Genomic DNA, 27,059 nt, shown 5'->3' on the forward strand with positions numbered 1-27,059 from the left:
TTTCTAGAAATAAAAATAAGTAATGTGTTTTTGAATATATTCAGTTTTCACTGATGAGAGAAACAAATATCTAGGGTGCTTCCTGAATCAGTAACAAAATAAAGTATTAACTCTAGCCACTGGGCTAGAAAAATATTTGGGGCAAATCTACCATATAATTTTTGCAAGTTTCTTCTGTTAAGAGGCAGGTGTTCATGTCTAATAGTCCTTTATGTAGCAACTATTGTTCTGCTGCCAGATTCAAATGGTCATTCCTAGTTAATCTGAATTTCAAATAGATTGCAATGCCCCTCTGAATTTAAATACTATGCAGAACTGTAAATATCTTTTTGCCATTGTTCTCCTGGGAAGCTGGAGGATCATCTAAAATAAGAGAACATTAAAGATGATGCTGAAATGGATTAATGCTGTCCTGTGAATACAGAAGCTTGCCCAAACCTGCTTCCAGGAATATTTAATAGTTTTTAAAATCCCATCACTTGGATCCTATGCTGGGTAATTTTTGTACTAAAATAAGGTGGTGGTATATGATACATCAAATTGAAATGTAAATAACTCAGCTGAGCTAAAGCTAGCTTGAGCTTGAGCTAAAGCTAGCTTATACTGTTTTACATATTCTGATTAAGATCTATACATTTGAACTAGAAACATAGTTAACTGTGGTTTCTACCCAGTCCCTTCTAAGCCCTGATTTTTCTAAATACCTATATCCTCTTCAGTATTGCCTTACTTATTTGTTCCTTCTGTTTCTGTCTCTTTTTTAAATTTTTTAAGGAATTTCTATGTGTTTTTCAAACCTTTCCTTCTCCTTTCTCTGCTTCTTATGCAGTCCAAGACCTTGTGTACAGATGCTGGTTTCTTCTCTTAATTCAATATCTCATCTCTCCCTTGTACCTTCATCCTTGGTATTTCCTCCTTTCCCTTCTGATTCCTCTTCTGTCCTCCTTAAGGTGGCCAATGGAGAACCCTTCTGGATAGGTTGGTGAAAGAGTAGCCCTCTTCTGGGGAAGGGAAACCATAGGGCCAAGTGACCAAAAACTACTGGTGAAGTAGGGGAAGCCACTGTGCGGTAGTCACAGCACAGAGTGATGCTGCAAAGCCGTATTTTCTGCTGGGTATAAGTCTAGCTGGTGCCTCCATGATATCAATGTAAAAGCTGCTATGCAGCACTCCACACAACTGGAAAAGGAACTTCTGCACACAACTGATAACCAGTACCTATGATAGGAAGAAGTTGGAAACAATCCCACTATGACAGGTTGGACCTCCCATCCAGGATGCAGCTGATGTGCTGGGGTCCCACTGGTTCTGCCAGTTTCCCCAGGTTGGGTTTCCTTACCCTGCCTTAACTGTCCGAGGCCCTCAAGCCATCTCTGGCACACACAGAGGTAGGGACACACCCAGCTGCAAATGGACACAGAGACACTGAGATTAGCTCTGTGTGGGAGGAATCAGCTTGGGCACTCACATGCACACCTTTGAGTTATAAACCCAAAATAATATGGTCTTGTGCTGTACAGAAGTCTATACAACGTAAGCTCATAAATTCGCCCCCTCCCTCGATGTAGAGGAAGATATGCACAACTGCTTGCCCTCCCACCCCAGTTATAAATTCCACAAACTGGGTTTTATAATAAACGAAAACAAGTTTAACTACAAAAGGCAGATTTTAAGTGATTATAAGGGATAGCAAACAGAACAAAGCAGATTACGAAGCAAATAAAACAAAACGCAAACACTAAGCTTAAGATCTTAAAGAGACTGGGTTCAAGAAGTAATTTCTCACCCTAAATGTTGCTTTTGGGCAGGATGCACAAATTCTTGAAGGTTAGCTACCCTGCTTGCAGCTTACATCTTCAGACACCATATTCACAGATCAGATCCCTTTTCCAGCCAGGGCTCAACTCCCCCCATCCCCCACCTTTGTGTCTTTGTTTCTCAGATCTTTCCAGCTGTCATCCTGGGTGGGGATTCAGTGAAGAGTGAACCAAGATCAATTTACTCCCAGCCTTGAATAGAATTTACATAAGGCCAGAATCTTTTGTTTCCCAGTCTTGACCTCCCCCTCCCTTTAGTGGAAATCACTAGCAGTCCAAGATGGTGTTTAGTAGCAGATGACATGACCACATGACCTTGGAGTGTCAAGGCAAGGTCCCAGGACACTTTTCAGGAAGGAGAGAGATTAGTATCTTAAGTCTTATTGACACATCAGCACAGGCATCAGACAGAACCCCAGACTGGCAGCAGGCTGAGCGGTGCCGGCGGCTGGGACCCCAGCTGGCAGGGGATGACAGACAGAACCCCAGACTGGCAGTGCGGGCAGCAGATGGAACCCCAGACCAGCAGCAGGCTGCTCATCCCACTGCCGGTCTGGGGTTCTGTCTGCCGCCCACACTGCCGGTCTGGGGTCCTGGCTGCCAGCCCCGCTCATCCTGCTGCCGGCCTGGATGGATGCAACCCCAGGCCGGCAGCAGGCTGAGGGGGGCCGGTGGCCAAGACCCTGGTTGGCAGCAGAGTGCCACTAAAAATCAGCTTGCGTGCCGCCTTTAACATGCATGCTGCAGGTTGCCGACCCCTGGCTTAGGTCTTTGACTGGACTGGTCGGTGTTAAGCAGGGGAACGGTTTCAGGTGTTTCCCTAGCATGGGCAAGCGCTACTCAACCAGGGTGAGTGTGGTTTGGTTTTGTACAAGCATTAAAGAGAAAGGAGGATGAACGGCACGTGGATTTGTACATTTTCATATCAGTTTTGGGAGGCTCACATAGATCATTGTCCCCAAGGCAGCACTGGGCTCACGTCTTCCTATGGGCCCCTAAAGAGCCTTGCCGTGCTATGGACCCAAACTTGTACCCTCTGTGGGGTGCCTGCTGGTGGAAATGCTTGCGCCCAGGTGCTCATGGACAGAAGTCCGTACCTCACACGCTACCTTTGCTACTCACGAACCCCAGCGCCGGTGTAGTGGCACAGGAAATTCTGCCAGGGAGCAGTTTGAGTTTGTGCTGCTACACCGGCGGTCGAGGCAGACGGGCAGGGCAGGGTCTCTCACTGAAGAGGTGGCCCTTTGCCCTCGTCTGGGGGACAGACAGGGCTGCACCCTCCGCCTCCCCGCCCCGAACGGGCTAAGCCCGGCAGGTCTGCGCTACCCCGGCGCGGAGGACGCACGGACACATTCTGAGCGCAGTCACGCGTCAGGTTGTGCGGCGCCCGGCCGGCAGGCTGCGCTGGCTCCTGCCCTTGCCCGCAGGGCTGCCCCGACGTCGGCGGGAGGAAGTTTGTGAGGAAAGACGCTCTGTCTCTGCCCAAGTCTCTATGGGTGGAGTTGGGCCGCTCTGCGCCGCTCTCTGTGGTGGCTGGGCGGCCTGGCTGTCAGTAGGACGCGCCGGAAGGAAGCCAGCTGTGGGGGAAGGGCTGTTTGGGTCCGGTCGGGCTGGGGTAGGCGGCAGCCATGGGGGTCCCTAAATTCTACCGGTGGGTCTCGGAGCGGTATCCCTGCCTCAGCCAGGTGCTGAAGGAGCATCAGGTGAGCGGTGCTGGGCCGGGGCTAGCGGACTGGGGGGTGCGCACTCGCCTTGCCCCGGCCGCTCTCCGGGCAGGGGAGGGTGTCCCTGTGCTTCGCTGCAGCCCGCTCACAGCGGAGGGCAGCCAGGAGCCAGCGCGGGCCCGGCCCCGCTAACGGCTCCGGGTTCGTGCCCTGCTCCCCGGCGCTGCGCTGACCTGCCTCGCCCCTGTGAGGAACCAGGCCGCTCCCGAGCGTCCCCCGCAGGATACGGTGCCCAGGGAGCGAGCTCTGAAGCGGACCCCGCCGACACGCCTCCGCAAACACAGCTACTGGGAGGCTGGGGCTGTGCCAGCCCTGCCGTTATGGGCAGAGCAGTGCCTGCTAGTCACCTTCCCGCTTCTGTTTGTTGATTTTTCTTTCCCGGAACACATTTAGGTCTAGCTCAGCAGCTTCTTATAAGTGTGAGCTTTTATAACACAGCATAATAAACTTGCTAGCAAACACCACTAGCTGCACCAGCAACCCCTATAGGTACGTTTGGAAGGCGCCTTTCAGAAAATAGAATGCAGCTGTTTTGCTTGACAGCATTGCTTGGATGTAGAAGACAACATCATGGTGAGGCTTTCTGAAGTGCTTAGCCTTGGTCCAACTCTGCTTCTATTTAAGTAATGGAGGATGGTCTAAAAATAAATAAAGTAGATGTCTAAATATATGATTAGGAAATGTGGAAATATATTGCTGTAGTCAGCATGTTGATGTTTATTGGAATAACTACATATTATTTTAAAGTAATTTAAAGACAGAGAGGTTGAAAATCATATCAGTTGGTGGAGGTCTTGTCTATGCATTTAAATTAATTCAGAATAAGGTAGGGTATGAATTTAAAGATTAACTATTCTTGATTAGCTCCATGTGTGGATGCACTTTTCCAGTATAAAAGTGCTTTATTCCAAATCATGTTAAACTACTTCAGAATAAGGCACTCTTATTCTGGAATAAGAGTATCCACACACGTTGCTAATCAGGAATAGCTATTCTGGAATAATTCCCCAAGTAGACAAACCCTAAGTAACTAGGCAGAGGAAAGAATGGAAAACAGAAAGGAAGACTTTCAAAGACGAAAGAACAATTAAACTACTAACGTCTTGTCCTAGATCAGTGGTTCTCAACGTTTTTATCATTTAGGGCTGCATATGCAGCTCTTTGTGTTATATGGGCCACATCCACATAATCTATGTACTACCTGTATGGCCCTGAGAATGTCACATGGGCCAAAGATGTGTGCTGGTTGGGCCACAGATTGAGAATCACTGCCCTAGATGAAGGGACAGTAATATCCGAGTCTCGGAAATTACCAGAGTCCCTGCTGGGTGTTCAGAGGGGGTTGAAAGCATAAAACAATGTTTGTTAACAATGCCTCCTCATACTCCCAGTCAACTGTTTGTTCATTTTGGCTTTATTTGCCCAGAGTTGCACCAACTTAACATAAGGTGTGATTTTAAACTGTTTAGTTAAACCAGTGCAGAAGGCTTTGTAGACACTCTTATTTTGTTTCTTACCAGGTTGTCTACAATTAAAAATAACTTTTCTGGTATAGCTATACTGACAAAACCCTCCTAGTGTAGAGACAACTATGCCACCAAAAAGTACCTCTGCTGGTACAGTTTATTCCAGTTCAGTGAGCAAAATAGGCTATATTGGCTAAAGCACACTATTTTTATCAGTTTCAGAGTAGCAGCCGTGTTACTCTATATCCACAAAAAGATAAGGAGTACTTGTGGCACCTTAGAGACTAACAAATTTATTAGAACATAAGCTTTCGTGGGCTACAGCCCACTTCATCGGATGCATAGAATGGAACATATAGTAAGAAGATTTTGTGTGTGTGTGTGTGTATATATAGACACACACACACATACTTACAGAGAAGTTGGAAGTTGCCATACAAACTGTAAGAGGCTATTTAGTTAAGATGAGCTATTATCGGCAGGAGAAAAAAACTTTTGTAGTGATAATCAAGATGGCCCATTTAGACAGTTGACAAGAAGGTGTGAGGATACTTAACTTAGGGAAATAGGTTCAATATGTGTAATGTCTACACATACTATAATTGTCTACGCTAGGCCTTTTGATAGCATGCTCACAAAACTTTATTTTAGTTTAGCTTAAGTCATTGATTAATAACAGGTTTAAATTAAACTGAACCTGGCTTCCACATGGAGCAAATATATGTACACTCAAGGCCCTTGATTTGTATTGCATCATATTTGTTGACACTTAAGCCTCTCCTCATTTAAATGTGGTTCTGACTAAACCAATTTCTAACATAGTTTAGCCAGATAGTGTAGACAGAACCAAACAAAATTTAAAATTCAACATGGCTCTTAAAGTAGTTCCTTAACATAGCCTAGTGTAAGTGAATCCTTTACTTAAAAATGGTTTAAAATGCCTTTTAAAATAAAGTTGCATCCCCAATGGTGGGACAAGCCTCTTAGAAAACTGATTTTTAAAACTACATGGACTTTAGAGCACGCTAAAATATTGCACTTAAGAAATTCTGGTCTCAGGACAAAACTTCCAAAAGAAGCTCCCTGCTGAATGCAGGCAGAGAGCAAGGAACGTGTACAACACACATTTTGAGAAAGCTGCCATGGACAGAGCTCACATTCAGTTGTGCATGGGTTTAACGGTCACAGCATGTCCGCTTGAGTCATCCAGTTACTGTGACAACAGATTGCCGAAAAATTCTCTGGCTGTTGACTGGCAGAGTCTTGCTATATATGTGCATTTCAGTTTCTTTGGTTCAGCAACTGAGCACAAGCCGTCCTGTAGATACAGACTCTAAGATTAATAACTTTTTCAGTATTGCTTCCCCAAGGGAACATTGGATGCTATGCATTAGCTAAGAAGTACGCCAAATGACTGAGATCAGTTGAGTGATTAGCAGAGACTTTGGCTACGTCTACACTGCCATGCAGTTCAGACTGTGGAGATGGAAATAGGAATGTGCACCAAAGTGCTGGACTGTAAATCCTCTACTTCGATGTTGCGGGCATGAACTAAGAGGTTCCTCGTTTACATTAATGTAGTCCTGTTTGAAGAAGACTACATTAGCCCGTTGCCAACTGTGCCCACATATCTATTCAGGGGACACCATCACAGGGCCTAATCACATCAGCCATGCTGTCAGAGGCTCGTTCACCTGCACATCCACCAATGTGATATATGCCATCATGTGCCAGCAATGCCCCTCTGCCATGTACATTGGTCAAACTGGACAGTCTCTACGTAAAAGAATAAATGGACACAAATCAGGCGTCAAGAATTATAACATTCATAAACCAGTCGGAGAACACTTCAATCTCTCTGGTCACGCGATTACAGACATGAAAGTTGCGATATTACAACAGAAAAACTTCAAAACCAGACTCCAGCGAGAGACTGCTGAATTGGAATTCATTTGCAAATTGGATACAATTAACTTAGGCTTGAATAGAGACTGGGAGTGGCTAAGTCATTATGCAAGGTAACCTATTTCCCCTTGTTTTTTCCAACCCCCCCCCCCCCCCCCGTTCCTCAGATGTTCTTATTAAACCCTGGATTTGTGCTGGAAATGGCCCACCTTGATTATCATACACATTGTAAGGAGAGTGATCACTTTAGATAAGCTATTACCAGCAGGAGAGTGGGGTGGGGGGAGAGAAAACCTTTTGTAGTGATAAACATCCATTTTTTCATGGTTTGTGTGTATAAAAACATCTTCTGTATTTTCCACAGTATGCATCCGATGAAGTGAGCTGTAGCTCACGAAAGCTTATGCTCAAATAAATTGGTTAGTCTCTAAGGTGCCACAAGTACTCCTTTTCTTTTTGCGAATACAGACTAACACGGCTGCTACTCTGAAACCTGTTTTTTATCCTACTGTTTCACAGAAACAACTTAACACCCAGTCCAGCCACAAAGAAGGCATAACTACATGGTTTTCTGCTTAAAAGCAGACTACTTTAAGTGTTCTAAAATCCACCACATGCTTACATGGATTGTCTTGAAATCTGCTGTACCTCATGGTTCCTAAAAGTTTCCTAGTTCACGTTAATGTAGTCTTCTTCAAACAGGACTACATTAATGTAAACGAGGAACCTCTTAGTTCATGCCCGCAACATCGAAGTAGAGGATTTACAGTCCAGCACTTTGGTGCACATTCCTATTTCCATCTCCACAGTCTGAACTGCATGGCAGTGTAGACGTAGCCAAAGTCTCTGCTAATCACTCAACTGATCTCAGTCATTTGGCGTACTTCTTAGCTAATGCATAGCATCCAATGTTCCCTTGGGGAAGCAATACTGAAAAAGTTATTAATCTTAGAGTCTGTATCTACAGGACGGCTTGTGCTCAGTTGCTGAACCAAAGAAACTGAAATGCACATATATAGCAAGACTCTGCCAGTCAACAGCCAGAGAATTTTTCGGCAATCTGTTGTCACAGTAACTGGATGACTCAAGCGGACATGCTGTGACCGTTAAACCCATGCACAACTGAATGTGAGCTCTGTCCATGGCAGCTTTCTCAAAATGTGTGTTGTACACGTTCCTTGCTCTCTGCCTGCATTCAGCAGGGAGCTTCTTTTGGAAGTTTTGTCCTGAGACCAGAATTTCTTAAGTGCAATATTTTAGCGTGCTCTAAAGTCCATGTAGTTTTAAAAATCAGTTTTCTAAGAGGCTTGTCCCACCATTGGGGATGCAACTTTATTTTAAAAGGCATTTTAAACCATTTTTAAGTAAAGGATTCACTTACACTAGGCTATGTTAAGGAACTACTTTAAGAGCCATGTTGAATTTTAAATTTTGTTTGGTTCTGTCTACACTATCTGGCTAAACTATGTTAGAAATTGGTTTAGTCAGAACCACATTTAAATGAGGAGAGGCTTAAGTGTCAACAAATATGATGCAATACAAATCAAGGGCCTTGAGTGTACATATATTAGTCTCTAAGGTGCCACAAGTACTCCTTTTCTTTTTAGTAGGATAAAAAGTGTATTGTTAGAATGGGTTTTTAATATGACCAGCTAGCAGCCGTTGAAAATATACACTGCCTTGTCTGTACTAGACTTAAAGAACTTGTTACTGTGTTAGCTAACGTGCTAACATACCTTCCAATCCTAGTCAAGACAACACCTAAAAAGTACTGTTAAAATGTGTTAGGTGACATGTTCTGTGTGAAAGAGAGGCTCTGTCTGAAGTTGATAAAAAATGTTTTTATAAACTAATGCATGAGCTTGGAAATGTTAACACAGTGCCCCGTGTAATCTAGTCATTCTGGTTATTTATAACTGATGTTTGTACCACGTTTTTTTCAGTGTCAGGGATGTTGCTTTTAACTATAGTCTCGCTGAACAAAAAGAAGCAGTCTCCACTTAGAAAAGGAGTACTTGTGGCACCTTAGAGACTAACCAATTTATTTGAGCATAAGCTTTCGTGAGCTACAGCGCACTTCATCGGATGCATCCGATGAAGTGAGCTGTAGCTCACGAAAGCTTATGCTCAAATAAATTGGTTAGTCTCTAAGGTGCCACAAGTACTCCTTTTCTTTTTGCGAATACAGACTAACACGGCTGTTACTCTGAAACCAGTCTCCACTTAGTGCTCTTAATTACTAGGGTTATTCATATTCATATCAGTGTGTAGAATTTATCATCTGATATCCTTTATGAAAGCCTGAGTGTCCTCCTAGAATAGAAACTCAGCAACAGCCACTGCTAGCAGAACCAGATGGAATAGGGAAAGGGACTAGCTGAACCTACCTGCTCACCCACCCCTTCCTTTGTGGAGCCAGCCTGCAAAGCACCATCACAAGATAAAGGTGGTTGTGGAAGTACAGTCCTTTACAGCCTGGGGATCCTTGTTGATGTCAGCAGTTTGAGACTCTGTGGGCTTTTTTGTAGGGTTAGGAGATTGATTCTTTGTGGGAGTCAACTTTCGTAGGCTGATTCACTCTATATAACTTTACCACCAATCTTAAGGCTCTTTACATGGAAAAAAGTAGGAATAAAGGAAAACTTTGAGTATTTTATCTATCATTCAACCAAGAGATAATTCCATGCTGTTCAAGGAAAGATAATTAACTTTTAGTACCCCCAGAATTCCTTATATCCAGAGAGACTGTGTTTTGGTCTTTTTGAATCTGGCAGAGAGACTGATTTATGAAATGTCCACCCTTCATCTATTTTCTGGAACCTTCTACAGATTGACAGTTCCTGGTGATCAGTTGGCTGAGTGCAAAGCCAAGAACTGGAGCAAGATGGAGCATTAATTTTTGGTGATCAGAACATTTAGGGCTTTAGTAATCAATAATTTGGCGTTCTCTGTATTGAATTTGCTCAGGCTTCATGCATTACCAAGTGTGGACAGGTTGACTGAGGTAGTCTTGTTGTGGAAGACCTCCAAAGTCTAACTGAATCATAAAATTTATTTTATCCTCTTTTGCCATCACAGCAATAAAATTTTTAGTGTTAATGTTGTTTGATTTTGTTTTTACTGCTGCTACTTCCTTTTGAACTCTCAAACTAAAAACATTCTGTGGGAGGCAGAATGATGTCATGTTAACTATGCCATAGTTGGAAGAAGAGAATATTCTGCATATCTTTTAAATAATTGGCAAGTACCATGTGATTTTTTTTTTCATTCAGTTAATCACTACAAGGAGAAACTCTTCTGTTTATTTCTTGGAACGATTCACATTTTTGTCCTTTACACGTTGTACAAATACATGTTTGCCTAAATTAATATTGTAAAGTGTTCTTCCCACTATTGCAAAAAGATGTAAGATAATTTGTATACTAACATTTACTTACAAATACTATTATGAAACTGAATTCAGACTGGACATGTTTCACTATTTTATATTTGCTACAGTCCAGCAGCTTGCTAGTCTACTTGCTATCCAGTGTTTACAGTATTTTAGTAGAGAATGAGGAGGTATTGTGTGCAGATAGAAACCATTAAACATGAAGGCCTGATTCTCTTCTCTTGCTGGTGTCAGTCAGGAGCAACTCTGTTGAAGTTGAAGGAGTAATATTGGTGTAAAATTTGGGTAAGAGAGGAGAGAATCAGGCCAGAACAGCGGTAGCATGGAAGGAATTACTGTGGAAAACTAAAGCGGTTTGGTGGTGTTTATCAGAGATGAATGTTCAATTTTAGATCTGAAAGCAAAGAAATTTAACAAATTCAAAATACTAGGAGCTATACGCAAAGTTTAAATATATGTGAAGGTGAGACATACTTTTCCTTGGTGGCTCTTTTATATTCAGAAGAGTACATAGGTGAGAATACTAGAAGGATGTAAAATACTGGGCCAGCTACTCAAATACTGAAGAAAGAAGCAAGGGTTTGTTTTGTTTGAAGAAGCAGGGAGGGGGCACTACCGGACAGGGCTACATTGTTTCTTCTTCTGTTTGCTCTTGCCGAAAATGTGATAGAAGAGAGAGGGCATAAAGGGCAGTTTCTATGTAAAACACAGATGATTATTTATAAAGTTCATCACAGCATGCATCTTCATATGTAGAAAATGTCATCTGCTACTCTTCCATATGTCTGCTTCATGTGAAAGCGCATGTGGATCACCAAGGTTCTTTTTCGAGTGCTGTCCCTGTGGGTGCTCCACTCTAGGTGTCGGTGCGTCCCGGTGCTGTTGATCGGAAATTTTCAGTAGCCTGGTTGGGACGCATGCTCTCAGTTGGTATCTCCTGTCTTGTTGGAATCTTCCTGAGTGCGTGCGTCCCTCACTCTCCTAGTCCCTTCTCAACCGTCCTCGGCTGAAGACGGGACTCGGGGCAGTGCTACTTTTCTTCCCTGGTATCTTAGGAAACAGTAACAAAGAACATAGAAATAGTTATTAGTTACATCCCCGTTGTTTCCCTTCCTTTAATGTAGTTACATAGTTAGTTACTTAGTTAAAAAAAAAAACACCAAAACCCCCAAATTTTTTCGCTTCAGCGTTGTCTCCCGCTGAGACACTCTTCCTTGCCATTTCTAATTCATAACGCCAAGGGCTTCAGGATTCAAAAAGTGTGTTTCCTGTCAGGACTCCATGCCACGGTCGGATGGGCACTCACATTGTGTGAAGTGCCTCGGGGAAACTCACGTCCCCGCAAAGCGCCTCCACTGTACAAGCCTCAAGTCAAGAGCTCGGCGTGACAGGGACCTGCGGCTTAAATGCTTCTAATGGAAAAGTCCCTCCAGCCACTTTTGGAGACAGGGAAAGTTAAACCTGCTCCCACACGCTCCCCGGCCAGATCCGAACCAGTTGGGAGCATTGCTTCGCCCTCTCTGGAGCAGAGGCAAGAAGCACAACAGTCTCAAATGAGAGACGTTAACAAGGGTAAAGGGGCTCCTGCAAAATCCTTACCCTCTGTGCTGACAGCGCCAAAGGCAGGTGCCTCAGCCTTTTCTAACGCCACAGCCACGGCTCCCGCAGAGTGCAGAGGCAGGAACCCGACCTCCCGCACAGGGAAGGTTTCCGTGGCACCGGTCCTCTTGGCACCAAAAATAGTCACGGTGCCGACAGCGTGCTCTACCCCGGTGCCGAAAAGAACGTCAGAACCAAGCCTGCCTCCCACCCCGGCACCAGCAGTGGACCCCCTGCAGGGCACCTCCAAGCGCTCCGCGGCACCACTGATGCTTTCACTTTCACTTGATAACAAGCTAGAGCACAAAGCAGGCTCAGCGCAGCCCAGGGAGCAGGAGCAACAGTTTCTCACTCAGTGTGACCTCTCAGTGCCACCTGAGCCTAACTCCCCGTTCCTGAATACACAGGGCTCACTTTCTGAACAGCCGCTCTCCCCACCTGAACTGGCTACCTTTACTGACAGCGAACTCGATATACAGCAGCAGGCGGAGTTCTCCCCACCTGCCTCTCCTCCTCCACCAGAACCTCTTCCACATCAGGTCATGGCTCACAGCCACCAGCCTCAGTTTCCCTCCTCCTCCCCCACCCCCTGTGGGCAGCACCTGGGTTCTCCTACCCTATGCCTTGGCCTCAGTGGTGCCCTTGCCCACATCCTCCTACCACTCATCCTCAGACCTCTTCCACCAAACCACTAGTTCCTTCTGTGCCTCGATCTCCAGCTCCGTCCACTTCTAGAGTACCTGAACCCCTTCCTGAGAATGTGAGCTATGCACCATATCCTGACTCACCGACCCCTAACTCTCCATCAGCCCCAGACAGAGCCGTCTTCCCTCTGCCTCCACAGAACGTGGACGACTGTAAACAATTTCAAGAACTTTTCAGGAGCAGGGGCAGCAGGTTTGTATAATTTTTGGTGGTGCCCAGAATGAGTCCAAGTCATGCCCCACCACCGCACCTCCTTAAGGGTCTGGGAGGAAGTTTGGGTGTGGGAGGGGGGAGGTGTTAGGCTCTGGGAAGGCGTTTGGGTGTAGGGTGTAGGCTCTGGGAGGGAGTTGTGGTGTGGGGTCTGGGCTGGGACAGGAGGAGTGGGTGTGGGGGATGTGCTCTGGGAGAGAGTTTGGGTGAGGGGTCTGGGATGGGGCAGGGGTGCAGGAGGGGGCTCAGGGTTGGGGCGCAGGGGGTGAGGGCCCTGGCTGGGGGCACAGGGTCTGGGGTGAGGAGCTTGGGGTGCAGACAGGCTGCCCCAGGGTGAGGGCCAGAGAGGAGGACTCCCCCCAACCCTTTCCCCCATTGCTGCTGCCCCTCACCATAGCCTCACTGGGGGTGGGGGGTGGGGCTGCCCCATGCCTAGCATGGGGCAGAAGCAGTGACTGGCCGGGGGGGCATGCAGGGTGTCACAACACTCACCCAAGCCCCAGCTGCTCAGGTCCAGGAAGCCCCCTCACCTCCCCTGTGGTGGGTGGGTGCTGGAGGTGGAGGTGGAGGTGCTAGGTGCCATCACATGTGGCTTCCTCCCCTGCTGCAGCCTGCTGTCCCACACTGTAGCCTCTTGGCCGGGGCGGGGGAGGAGGGGAGGCCTGCCCCTTGCACTGGGGCTGCAGGCTGGGGTTAGGGGCAGGATCACAGGGTCAGACACTAAAGGAAGCCCCAGCAGCTGCTCAGGTGAGTGAGGTCCAGAGGTCTGTTCCTGCTCTCCTCTTGGTGGATGCTGGAGACAGGGAGGGCTACCAATCATATGTGTACCTCTTCCTCTACTCTGGTGCAGCAGCAGCCAGCTGCCTCAGCCTGCTCTTGTGCTATAGCCTAGCCTTAGGCGGCAGCGCAGCCAAAGGAGAGCAGCATGGAGTGGCAGGGCAGCTGCCCACTTTTAATCAGACAGGAACGCTCCTGGGCGGGTGGGACGCTCCAGGGCCTGGGGGAGGCGCGTGGGGGGGCGGCAGGCGGGAGCACGCTCTAGGCAGGGCCGGGGGAGAGACCCGGCTCCAAACATTGGTGGAGCTGGGCCCCCAGCTGAATATGCTGGAGCTCGGGCACCAAGGGCCCATGTAACTCGCCGCCCCTGTTCAGGAGGGTGGCACTCAGTCAAAACATCCCCTTAGAAGAGGTTCAGGAGACACAACACAGACTCCTCAGAATCCTTCAACCATCTGCGCTGTCAAAGATCGCTCTCCCCATAAACGAAGCACTCCTGGAACCAGCTGACACACTCTGGCAAACTCCAGCTTCTTTATTACCAACTTGCAAAAAGGCCGAACGTAAATACTATGTTCCTGCTAAGGACTCTGACTTCCTATTTTCTCATCCACAACTGAACTCTCTTGTCATGGATACAGTCGCACAAAGGATGAAACAGCCACAATATCGGCCCACCCTGTAAGACAAGGAGCTTAAACACCTTGATGTCTTGGGTTGCAAGGTTTATTCGTCCTCCACTCTACAATTCAGAATTGCGAACTATTCTGCCCTCTTCGCCAGCTACAACTTCGATAATTACAATAAACGTTTTGAATTTGCCTCCTACATTCCAGAGGATAGCAGAGCAGACTTCAAATCAATCCTGATTGCAGGCCAACTGATTCCCAGAACGGCCGTACAAGCATCTCTAGACACGGGGGACACAGCAGCCCGTACTACTGCAACTGCTGTGGTTATGCGCAGATCTTCATGGCTCTCTGGTCTGCAGATCTTTAGGGATGCCGGATGCAAAGTGGAGGACCTCACCTTTGATAAAGATTAAACTTTTTTCCACAAAAAACATTGAACTCCTTCACACCATGAAAGATTCTAGAGCGACACTGCGCACCCTAGGCATTCACCCATCTCTTCCCAGGAGACAACGATACCAATCCTACCAAAGACCACGCACACAACAGTATTATCGGCTTCAACCCAAACCATACGACATAACTAGGAATCGCGCTAGACCCCCTAAGCGCAGACAAAATCAAGCTCAAGCAACCACCTCCCACCCATCGGGGAATAAACAATTTTGAAACGTTGGTCGAGGGTCTGCACAACCACCCCTTGATTCCACTGCCTACTTGTCCATTTGGCTACCGCCTCCAGAGTTTCCAACATGCCTGGCAGCGGATTACACAGGACCACTGGGTCCCCGAAATAGTTCAGTTACTCTATCCCATTTATATCCTACCCTCCTACCCTTCCCCGTCCCTCTTCAGGGACCCCTCTCATGAACACTTACTTCGCGCAGAAGTGGTGCCCCTTCTACAACTAGGTGCAGTGGAACCTGTGCTGACACAACATCGAGGGAAAGGGTTCTACTCCCATTACTTCCTGACCCAGAAAAAGACCGGGGGATGGAGGCCTATACTAGACCTATGACGTCTGAACAAATTCGTGAGGATACAAAAATTCAAGATGGTCACACTGGGCACAATAATTCCTGCATTGGATCAAGGGGACTGGTTCACAGCCCTCGACCTACAGGACACTTATTTTCATATATCAATTCATCCAGCTCACAGACACTGCCTACGATTCACAATCGGTCATGACCATTTTCAATACAGAGTTCTTCCTTTTAAACTCTCCACAGCGCCGAGAGTCTTTTCCAAGACTCTAACCGTCGTCGTGGCTCACCTCCACAGACATGGGATCACACTTTTCCCCTACCTGGACGATTGCCTCATCAAGGGCAACTCCTATGGCGAGACACTTCAAGCTATCCATTTCGCCATCTCCCTCTTTCACAGCCTTGACCTGCAAATAAACCTCCAAAAATCCACCCTGACTCCTACACAACACATCGAGTTCATTGGAGCTCATCTGGACTCAATCCGAAGCAGAGCCTCGCTCCCAATCACAGATTCCTCGCTATCACGCAGCTTATATGCACGCTCTCTATTTGTCCCAGGACACAGGCAAGAATCTGTCTACAGCTCCTTGGTCACATGGCAGCCACCACCTTCATGGTCCAGTACACCAGGCTACACATGAGATGTCTTCAGGGCTGGCTCAACTCCAACTTCAAACCCAACAGATACACCTTAGGGATGCTGCTAACTCCTCCTCCCCCCAATGTTCTAGCTTCCCTACATTGGTGGACAAGACCTCTGCACGGGGGTTTCCTTACAGCAACGATCCCCAATGCTCATGCTCACCACGGACACTTCCCTAATCGGTTGGTGAGCGCATCTATGGAGGACACAGGGCACAAGACCGATGGTCCACATCAGAGACGAGCCTACACGTAAATCTCTTGGAGCTCAGAGCAGTGAGGTGAGCATGCCTTCACTTTCTTCCCCTCATAAAGAACAAATCTATTCAGGTCTTAACAGACAACATAGCATGTATGTTCTACATCAACAGACAAGGGGGAGCCTGATCACATTCCCTATGCATGGAAGCCATCCGACTATGGAATTGGTGCATACAACATCAAATAGAAATCATTGCTTCCTACCTGCCTGGCTGCCACAACGCTACTGCCGACACACTCAGCAGGCACTTCTCGACAGAACACGAATGGGAACTTCACCCCGCAATACTTCAACAGCTCTTCTCCCTCTAGGGCACTCCGTCAATAGACCTCTTTGCCACAACCCAGAATCGAAAATGTCGCCTGTTTTGCTCCTGAGTGGGACTTGGGACTGCATCCCTAGGAGCACCGTGTAACACCTCTCTCCTGTACGCCTTCCCACCAATCCCTCTGCTACACAGGGTTCTTCGGAAGATCGTAGACAACAAGGCCTGGGTCATACTTATTGCCCCGGCTTGGCTGAGACAGATGTGGTATCCTTACCAGCTCTGCCTGTCCTCCCGTCATCCATGGGCTCTCCCCAGCAGGCCAGATCTCCTTTCCCAGGACAACGGATGGGTCCTTCACCCCCAGCTCCAAAAGCTCCACCTGACAGCCTGGTTCCTTCATGGTTCCAAACCCATGAACTAGCCTGTTCTGAGCAAGTCCAATACATCTTCCTGCATAGTAGAAAAGACTCTACTCGTAAAACTTACCTGCAGAAGTGGAAGCGTTTTGCCCTCTGGTGCTCTCTTAATCTCTTAACACCCAATACGGTGACCCTCCCTAAAGTCCTGGACTACTTTTCTGCAATTAAAACAGGATGGACTCTTGCTCAACTCCATCAAAGTACACCTGGCGGTGCTTACTACCGTCCATGATTTGGTAGAAGGTTACTTACTCTTTACCCACCCCACCATTAAACGATTTCTCACGGGCCTGCAAAATCTCTGCCCTGAAATTTACCCAACGGCAGCTACATGGAATCTTAACCTCGTTCTTCATGGTCTCATGAATCCTCCATTTGAGCCCTTGGCTACCTCATCTCTTTTTCATTTGTCCATGAAGGTAGCTTTCTTAATTGCAATAACATCAGCAAGGAGAGTAGGAGAAATAAGCGCCCTGATAGCCCATCCTCCCTACACGATCTTCTCCAAAGACAAAGTCACTCTGAGACCACATGCTAAATTTCTCCCTAAGGTGGTATCCACCTTCCACCTTAACCAGCCAATATACTTACCTGCTTTCTATCCCAAACCTCACAAGACTCTGCACAAGGCAACCCTGCATACTCTCGACATCAGGTGAGCAATTGCCTTTTATTTAGACAGGACTAAGCCATTTCGTAAGTCCCCACAACTCTTTGTCTCCATTACTGAAAGATCGAAAGGTACCGCTATCTCTAAACCACTTCTGTCCAAGTGGATCTCTGACTGTATCAGATCCTGTTACTGCACTCAAAATATTCAACCACCCAAAGGCATTAGAACTCATTCCACTCGAGCTATGTCGACATCGGTTGCCTTCTTACATAATGTACCCATTCCTGACATCTGTAAAGCGGCTACATGGTCATCTGAACACACGTTTGCCAAACACTATGCTATCACGCAAGATACCACAGCAGACACCATAGCAGGCCATACAGTACTCACTGTCGCATCTTCAAAGTCCCACTGATCATAGTGGGTACTGCTACACATTCACCTAGAGTGGAGCACCCACAGGGCAGCACTTGAAGAAGAAGAGAAAGTCACTCACCTTGCAGTAACTGAAGTTCTTTGTGATGTGTGTCCCTGTGGATGCTCCACTCCCCGCCCTCCTCCCTTCTATTTTGGAGTATTAGTATGATTTCTCCACGGTAGAGAAGGAACTGAGGAGGGTGCGGGACGCACGCACTCAGGAAGATTCCAACAAGATGGGAGATACCAACTGAGCGCGTGCGTCCCGACCAGGCACTGCTACCGAAAATCTCCGCTCAACGGCGCCGGGACGCACCAACACCTAGAGTGGAGCATGCACGGGGACACACATCTCGAAGAACTTTAGTTACTGCAAGGTGAGTAACTTTCTGTTTTGTAGCTTTTTAGAGTGCTGTCAATGCAACACACTATCCCTTGGAACTAGAAAGCTGGTGTCTGTGTGGATGTGATGGACTTTGGGCATGCAGTTTTATTCAGACCACAAAATTAGTTCCTTTATTAGAGAGACTAAATGCCATTCCAGGAAGTGCAGAAAAATAATTACTGAGCACCGTGCATCAACTGTATTGTAATACATTGCAGATTGAGCTCCATACCCAACAAGACGCTAGGTATTGCTAGAGATTAGAGATGTATTAGCTCTGTCTTAATCCTGCCTCTACCTCTTCCTTTCCTCCATACTCCCCAATACTCTGCTTCTCCTAAATCTAGAATTCTGGAATATAAACACAAACCCAGAAACGTTCCCCTAGAAGTTATTTGGCCTAGGTGAGAGGATGGTTCAGCAGTAACACAACAGGTCATCACAGGAAGTAAGGAAACTGTCCTACTGAAACTGCCAGGGGACTCTTATGATCAGGAGTACTTACAAATCAAGCAGTACATGTGTACAGAATGGGTATATGTTTTCTTACAAACTGGCCTTGTCTGTGTTTTTTGTTGTTGTGTTTTTTGGAAAAAAATATGATGGTACTGTTGCCCCTTGGCCCAAACAGTTAGCCAATATTTGGAGCCGTGTTGCACTATTTATACGAACAAGATATTTCTTTGGTGCAGTTCTGTTTATTTACAAAGAATGTACAGAAAGTGCCATTTTCCTGGAAACAGTAGGAACAAATGGCAGACCGTTTCCTTGCTCACATTTTGCAAGCCTGCCTTTTCCAGAGAGTCCCGTGCCCAAGGAATTCTGTCTCTGCTCCTACTCAAGGCCATGGTCTCTACATATTTTTCATTGTCTGCTGGTTTTCTGGGAGCTTTTTCCTTCTGATATACTCCACTGGACCCAATCAATGCCCCAGCCCCTATGTTTACAACCAGTCCCCAGGAAAACCCCTTGGCTCACACAGCTCAGGTCCTGCTGTGCTTTTCCTCCCTTGGAGGGCAACTTCTGTTGTTTCCGTTATCACTGAAGAAAGGGAACTTTTTCTAGGTCTGTGATTGATAGGTGCTGTTAACTTGATATCCCAATATTATATGTGACTTTTTTCTAGATTCCAGAATTTGACAACTTGTACCTGGATATGAATGGTATCATCCATCAGTGTTCACACCCTAATGATGATGATGTTCACTTCAGAATCTCAGATGATAAGATCTTTGCTGATATTTTTCACTATTTGGAAGTATTATTTCGCATTATTAAACCAAGAAAGGTTTTCTTCATGGCAGTTGATGGAGTGGCTCCAAGAGCAAAAATGAACCAGCAGCGTGGGAGACGTTTTAGGTGAAAACATTTTAATGTTGCCCTGTTTATAAATAGAACAGCACATTTTTATGAGATTTTTTTAAATTTAAAAATTGAAATAAGTATGAAATACATAGTTTTAAATTATGATGCTTTTGACTATAGCATTGTTTGGGTTTTGTTAAATAATAACTGGTCAGTCATAAATCAGAATTGAGGATCTTTTGCCAGTGCATTTGAAAAAGACCGGTACACCGGGGAGTACTTTTCATCTTTTGTTTTTGAAGTGAACTTGCAGTTTGTACAGCACTGCAGAGGCTAGTATAAATCATCTCCAACTGGAACCAGTGGCTTAGAACAGGGGTTCTCCAACTTCATTGCATTGCGACCCCCTTCTGACAACAAAAATTACTGCACGACCCCAGGAGGGAGGAGCAAAGTCCAAGCCCCACTGCCCTGTAACCTCGGTGGGCCTGTAACCTGATCTCTGTTGCCCAGGGCTGAAGCCAAAGCCTGAGCCCCACCACCCAGGGCTGAAGCTCTCAAACTTCGGCTTTGGCCCCATGTGGTGGGACTCAGGCTTTTGCTTCAGCCCCAAGCCCCAGCAAGTCTAATGCCATTAAAACAGGACCGCGACCCCATTAAAACAGAATCACAACCCACTTTGGGGTCCCGACCCACAGTTTGAGAACCCCTGGCTTAGAACTTTGAGTTTGTAAAATTTGTGCCTTGGTCATTCAAAGGAGCATGGACCCAAGAATGATGATCTAGCACAGCATGTATCTTTTGGGAACAGCAGTTATAGGTGCTGCTTCTTTTTCCATCTTTAAGACTATTTTTCTATAAATCTACATATTCCAGTTTATCACTGTGCAAAGAAGCAGTAATAGGGCTGCTTTTGGAATCTGTGAATGCCATCTCTAAAGAGGCCTTTGTGGTCACTGTATAGTGAAGTTTCCCTTGACAGCGCAGTGTGGAGGAGGGAAAGAGACTGAGGTTTGAGAATAAAACTCTAGTCTCTAGTAACATTGGCCATCAGGTTAGCTAAATAATGTAGTTTACATCTAGATCATATACAATGGAGATCATTAAAATCTTGATGTTTACTGCTTGCCCTCACAGCTTTTGTGAACTTTGGGGACAGCAGCCACATTGACAGCGTATACTGGAAGTTGGAGATAGGGCTGGCCATTTCCTCTTTTTATTCTGAACAACTAATGCTACAGTACTTCCTTTTCTTCACCAGTGAGTGCTATGGGGAGTTCCATTCACTGTAAACTGTTTCTCTTCAGGTTTCACCTGCCTCTCATTGTTGTCACTAGTCAGGGAAAAGAAGGAAGCCCGGGGCTTGGAGATGTGGGGAGACCATTTGGGGGCCACTGGGAGGACAAGAAAAACAACTGGTGGGGCAATAGGCAAGATTGGCATGGGGTTGAGGAGGAGGTGAGAGAGAATATTCGTGGATAAAAAAATAAATATGGAAAGAACAAATAAGAAAGCCAGAGGGTTTTAAAGAAAAATTAAAACATTAAAAAAAGGATAGAATAATATCAGGAAAAAATACGAGTACTTGTGGCACCTTAGAGACTAACAAATCTGTTAGATCATAAGCTTTCGTGAGCTACAGCTCACTTCATCGGATGCATAGAATGGAACATATAATAAGATATATATATATACACATACAGATAAGTTGGAAGTTACCATACAAACTGTGAGAGGCTAATTAGTTAAGATGAGCTATTATCAGCAGGAGAAAAAAACTTTTGTAGTAATAATCAAGATGGCCCATTTAGACAGTTGACAAGAAGGTGTGAGGATACCTAACTTAAGGAAATAGATTCAATATGTGTAATGACCCAGCCACTCCCAGTCTCTATTCAAACCCAAATTAATCGTATCTAGTTTGCATATTAATTCAACCTCAGCAGTTTCTCGTTGGAGTCCGTTTTTGAAGCTTTTCTGTTACAAAATTGCCACCCTTAAATTTTTTACTGAGTGGCCACAGAGGTTAAAGTGTTCTATATCAGGAGAAAATGTGAAGGAAAACGGGTGGGGGTGGGGAGGAAAGCATCAAGATAAAAATGAAGAGAGACAAGAGAAAATAATTTGAGGACAGTGTCCTTTAATTCTGAGGGGGAAAGATTAGCTTAGTCAGTAATTTGACGCTTGCCATTTATCTGCTGCCAGCTGGTTCTTTTTTCCTCCCATTGGCCCCCAAATGGTCTTTTGAGCCCTGTATATACTACTGGTATATGTGCAGCATACATCTTATCCTTACTGTAGAAAATTCAAAGCAGCTTCTCCATTTTCTATGCACACTAAAAACAAAATTAAAATACGGACTAAGAGTTACATTTCCTTTTTTATTTACTTTAAGACGTAACTCTAAATTTAACTTTTTGAGGAAAAAATAGTGTACATACAATGCTGTAAAATGCAATGTTTTTTTTAGGTCCGCAAAAGAAGCAGAGGACAAAATAAAAAAGGCTTTAGAAAAAGGAGAAGTTCTCCCTACAGAAGCCAGGTTTGACTCCAATTGTATTACACCAGGTAGGAAAATGTGCTGGTTACTTACAGGAGAATTACTGTGATTACTCATTTTGCCTTTCTTTCATCTGATTTTTCAATAGGATTTGTTCTGCTAAATCACTCGGGCACTTTTGAAAATCCCACCCAAATTTAATATTTAAAACCTGAAAACTCTTCAAAAGTACACCTTCCACACTTTGCAAAAATAAATTGTTTTTTCTATCACTAATATCCCTCATAAATGTATAAATGGAATTTTAAATAACTGTTAAAATGACAGTGTATCAGAAGATGTAACTTATAGATTTCTGTTACTAGGGACTGATTTCATGGCCAGGTTGCACGAACATCTGAAGTATTTTGTAAATATGAAGATTTCCACAGACAAATCCTGGCATGGCGTAACTGTCTACTTATCAGGCCACGAGGTTATTGTGTTTATATTACTGAATTTTTCAAAAAAAATAGTATTTTGCAGAATAGTGTTTACTGAATTGTTTTATTTTTGCATTTAGACACCAGGTGAAGGAGAGCATAAAATTATGGAATTTATCCGATCAGAGAAAACAAAGCCTGATTATGATCCAAACACAAGACACTGTCTATATGGTTTAGATGCTGACTTGGTATGTGCAAATATATTTTATACTCATAATGACAAAAGGCTATTATGTCTGTGACTTGAGCATCTATTCAATATTTTGTCGGAATATATGACTATAAAACATTATTAAACAAAAAACTTTACATTTATGGCAAACTAAAAATTTACAATGCGGAACCACTGAGCATGGAAATATACTGGCACTGGTCACTTCTTGAATAATATTAAAACCCCTTCTTAATCTCTTATTTCTACAGATTATGCTTGGATTAACAAGTCATGAGTCACATTTCTCACTCTTAAGAGAAGAAGTCCGGTTTGGTGGCAAAAAATCCCAGAGGTAAACTGCTTCTAAAAATCTTATTTATAGGAAGAAAGGAGATCCAAAAGATGCAGGTTGCTTAGAATATTTTCTTTAAATGACTGCATATTTAATCAGTCAGGTAATTGTTTTATTTTAATTTGATTATGGATGAATATTATAAACCCTGATAAATTTCTTTTATAAGTATTAATATTTATGTTAATATAAATCTTTTCCATTTGCCTGAATCAGCAAATAGAAAAAAAGTCTGAAATTTGGTGCTTGTGGAACCTAATACCAACTGAACTGCTAGAAAGTCCTGAGAGCTATAGTGCACCACATTGTGCCTCTGGCTTTGTTCCCTAGGGCAGGCATCTCATACTATACTGATTCTATTTCCCACAATAGATTGTTCTTGTTCTTATAGATTCATTCATTAAAAAAACAAAAACAAACCACAAAGGACTTTGTCTACATGGGGAAATTGACCAGAATGGCAATTGAGGAATAAACTATTCCAGAATAGCTCCCCTCTGGACATTCTTATTCCAGAGTGTAGGAGTACCTTTTCCCAATTTCCTTTAATCTACAGATAAAGGTAAATCAGAAGAAGGCCCTGAAGTTCTTGGTGGTAGAAAAGGGGGCAGGGTGGGCGGGAGACAGAGAGAGAGAGAACAGTCTATCTTGTATGTACAGGAAAGCTCTCAGATACTATGGTAATGAGAGCCATATAAGTGCCTAAAGAGATACATAGCTCTTGTTGATGTGCTCTAGACAAGAACCCAAAATAAACTCAAGTGCAAAAGGACTAGACCAGGCCTTATAAAGTTTAAGGCCAGAAGGGACCCCAGATCATGTAGTCTGACCTACTGTATATCACAGGCTCCAGCACTCACACACTAAACCCAGCAACCAAAATGAAATCAAGGTATTACAGCCCACAGGAGACTAAACAGTTGTGTATCACAGGCAGAGAATAGGAGGGACTGAGGTGCACCAAGGCCCCCACAATGACACAGAATTGATTAAGTGGGATTTATCCAGATGATCCCAGCAAGTGACCTGCACCCTTGCTGCAGAGAAAGGAGAAAAATCCCAAAGATCGCTGCCAAACTGGTCTGGGGGAAAATTCCTTCCTGACCCCACATATGATGATCAGCTAGACCCTGAGCACGCGAGCAAGAATCACCCAGATTAGCACCTGAGAGAGAATGCTTGGTGCAACCTTAAAGTACTAGCCTACTCTGTCCAGCATCCCATTTCCTGCTGTGGTCATTTCTGATATTACAGAGGAAGGAGACCAAAAAAGCCCAAAGCCCAACCAAAATACATTGAGGAGAAGGAAAAAAAAAACCACCTTCCTGACTGTCTGAAGTCCTTATGCATTTATTCCCTTAACATGGAATTTAGGTGTTGCATAGGGCCTAGTTCACCAACCTTGCACAGGATTGGCTTTCACCCAGATAAACTTCAGAGGGAGGGTATTTTATGTTCATAGCCTACTCCCAGGCCAAAATCAGCAGTGTGTGTATGGGTGCATCCACAGGCTTGTCCATGACAGAGGATCCCCAGCAATATTAATACTTATAAGTTATGAACCCTTCTAATATTCAGAGCACTTCACAGATATTATCTAGTTAATCTTATCAAATCTTCAAAGTAGGTAAATAAAGATTTTTCACATTTTACTAGTGGGAAAGTTGAGACACAAATCATATACTGAGTCAATGTCATAGCCAGGATTAGAGCGCAGGAATTCCCAATTACCATACCTGTGCTGAATCCACTGGACCACACTTACTTTTCCAAACTGAGCATCTCCATTTTCTGAAAAGCAGACTTCTTCAAATACTTACGTGCTTAATTTTGAAGTCCCTGACAGTATTCACATGCTTAAAATTTAGCAAGAGTGTAATTTGCTGGATTAGAGTCTGAATCTCTGCTGCTTTTTAGAACACTTCCTGGGTAGCCAGTAAGGCAAAATTATATTATTGAAACAGAGTCTTTGTAAAATGCAATTAGTATTTATTTGCTCCTGACAACAAGTACTCAGACGTCATAATCTTTAGCAATGCAGCAAAATAGATAATAGCTGAGTACTTATTTTTGGATAACTATAGTGGACTATTATATACACACTTCAGAAATATTTATAAATAGTTGATTTCATGTTTTGAATAATTTTCAGAGCATGTGCCCCAGAAGAAACCACATTTCACTTACTGCACTTGTCATTAATGAGAGAATATATTGACTATGAATTTTCACCAGTAAAAGTAAGTATTAATGAAACCATGGGCAAAAGATGTTACAACTTTGTATACAAACTTGATCATAAAGATTTTCTTATTTTTTTAGGACAAGATTTCCTTTCAATATGACATTGAAAGGATAATAGATGATTGGATCTTAATGGGGTTTCTTGTAGGCAATGACTTTATTCCTCATCTACCTCATTTACATATTAATCATGATGCGCTGCCGCTACTTTATAAAACATACATGGCTATCCTGCCAGAACTTGGAGGTAAGTAGTTTTAAAAAAATATTTAAACAGAAACATACTTATAGTTCTGGAACAGAAATCAAAGGAAAGGTTAAACTGAAGTGTTGCCTATATAGACCGTACTGGTATTACAGTATTGTTTCATAGCACTTGCTGAAGTGTGATCTAGTCAATGTCTTTTTGAATCTGGTTCCATGGGTATTAACACTTTTTCACAGCTTTACTGTTTGTTGCTGTTGACCTGGCAAGAATAAAAAAAAGATCCAGGAAAATGATGGTAAGGGGCAAAGACCACAATGATATGAGTGACGTCTCATGTTGCTTTCTCACTGATAAATCTGTGAGCTACCAAAACTTTTTGTCACTCGCCCCAGAATGCTTACATGATATCTCAGTTTTATTACTGATATCTTATTATTTTCAAGATTAGTTTTTATGGGAGAGCTATATTTACTTTTTCCAATGTGGCTGTCAGAAGTTATGAAGTCGATCCATAAACTGTAGTTTTTGAGATTATATGTTTAGTGGGTAGCATGGAGAAACCACAGGTAAATACGTAGACTTTAGATGAGAGTATTGTATCCAATCTGAATTGGGAGAACAAAGAAAGTATAGCATAGCATCTTTAAAATATTAAGAAATTGCAGAGGGTTAATGGTGTTTCAGGCCTGCAGTGGGACCGTGGATGGAGAAAACTGGATGGGGTAATGGGTGAAGAGAAGGAGTTTTCTATGGCCTGCTTGTGGAAACTAAAATATGAAAGATTGTAGTGTTTAGGCTTCAGTGGGACAATATTCAGGTGGGAATGTTCAGTTTCAATCCTACATGCACTAATTGGTCATCAGTTAACAAATTATTATGAAGAGTTTTAGAATGTACATTAACTTAAGTTATTTGAAAGTAAGGATATTTAATTTTGTTGCTGTTAGATTTGATTGGCATCGTCAGCAGAGTGTATATGATGTGTTAGAAAGCTTTGCAGTTTTACTGGAGAAGATTTTATTGTGTGCCTAAAAAAGGGGGTATTATTGCACACAGAACTTTAAGTGAGTTTTAGAAACATTTCAATGTAAGATATTTTCCCCAATAGGCTACATTAATGAAAGTGGGCATCTGAACTTACAACGCTTTGAGAAATATCTTACAAAATTGTCAGATGTAAGTAACCTTTATTTGTACTGTGTATATGTTATAGGGCTGCCCATCACTATAATGTCTGAGTACCTCATAGTTTTAAAAATACGCAATCAAAATACTGTCTTCATAGCGAGTTCAAGCCTCCTATTTTGGACAAAAGCTAAAGTGCATTCACTCAAGGAGCTATCTCACTGCTCCGTAGAGGATTAAATCTGTAGAACTCTTGACAATTAGCATCAGCTAAGAATCTGCCCCTGAATCTTTTACAGAATGACGCTATGGAAATTTATATTAGTTGAGGATCTGTCCCTCAGTTTTATATAAAAGCCTTATTTAAATATGCCTTGAACTTTAGTAAGGAAAGCACCATACTCTAGCTCTGATAAACCACTAGATGGAGCAAATTCTATAGATGAGGTCCCTGCTGCC

At 44.1% G+C, this 27,059-nt stretch overlaps 1 protein-coding gene across 1 annotated transcript in view; it reads left to right on the plus strand.

Annotated features, from left to right (window-relative positions):
* The first annotated feature begins 3,402 nt into the window (after window positions 1–3,402).
* The window catches only part of XRN1 (5'-3' exoribonuclease 1), a 78,938-nt gene continuing 55,281 nt past the window's right edge, over window positions 3,403–27,059 (plus strand). The window contains exons 1-9 of the mRNA XM_074963837.1: window positions 3,403–3,520; window positions 19,354–19,586; window positions 22,003–22,100; window positions 22,398–22,507; window positions 22,595–22,705; window positions 22,941–23,023; window positions 25,176–25,263; window positions 25,346–25,514; window positions 26,584–26,651. Of these exons, the coding sequence (XP_074819938.1) occupies window positions 3,446–3,520; window positions 19,354–19,586; window positions 22,003–22,100; window positions 22,398–22,507; window positions 22,595–22,705; window positions 22,941–23,023; window positions 25,176–25,263; window positions 25,346–25,514; window positions 26,584–26,651 (1,035 nt within the window). The 5' untranslated portion in view covers window positions 3,403–3,445. The remainder of the gene's footprint in view (window positions 3,521–19,353; window positions 19,587–22,002; window positions 22,101–22,397; window positions 22,508–22,594; window positions 22,706–22,940; window positions 23,024–25,175; window positions 25,264–25,345; window positions 25,515–26,583; window positions 26,652–27,059) is intronic.

Source organism: Natator depressus, chromosome 9, assembly GCF_965152275.1.
Source record: "Natator depressus isolate rNatDep1 chromosome 9, rNatDep2.hap1, whole genome shotgun sequence".
NCBI classification, from domain to species: domain Eukaryota; kingdom Metazoa; phylum Chordata; order Testudines; family Cheloniidae; genus Natator; species Natator depressus.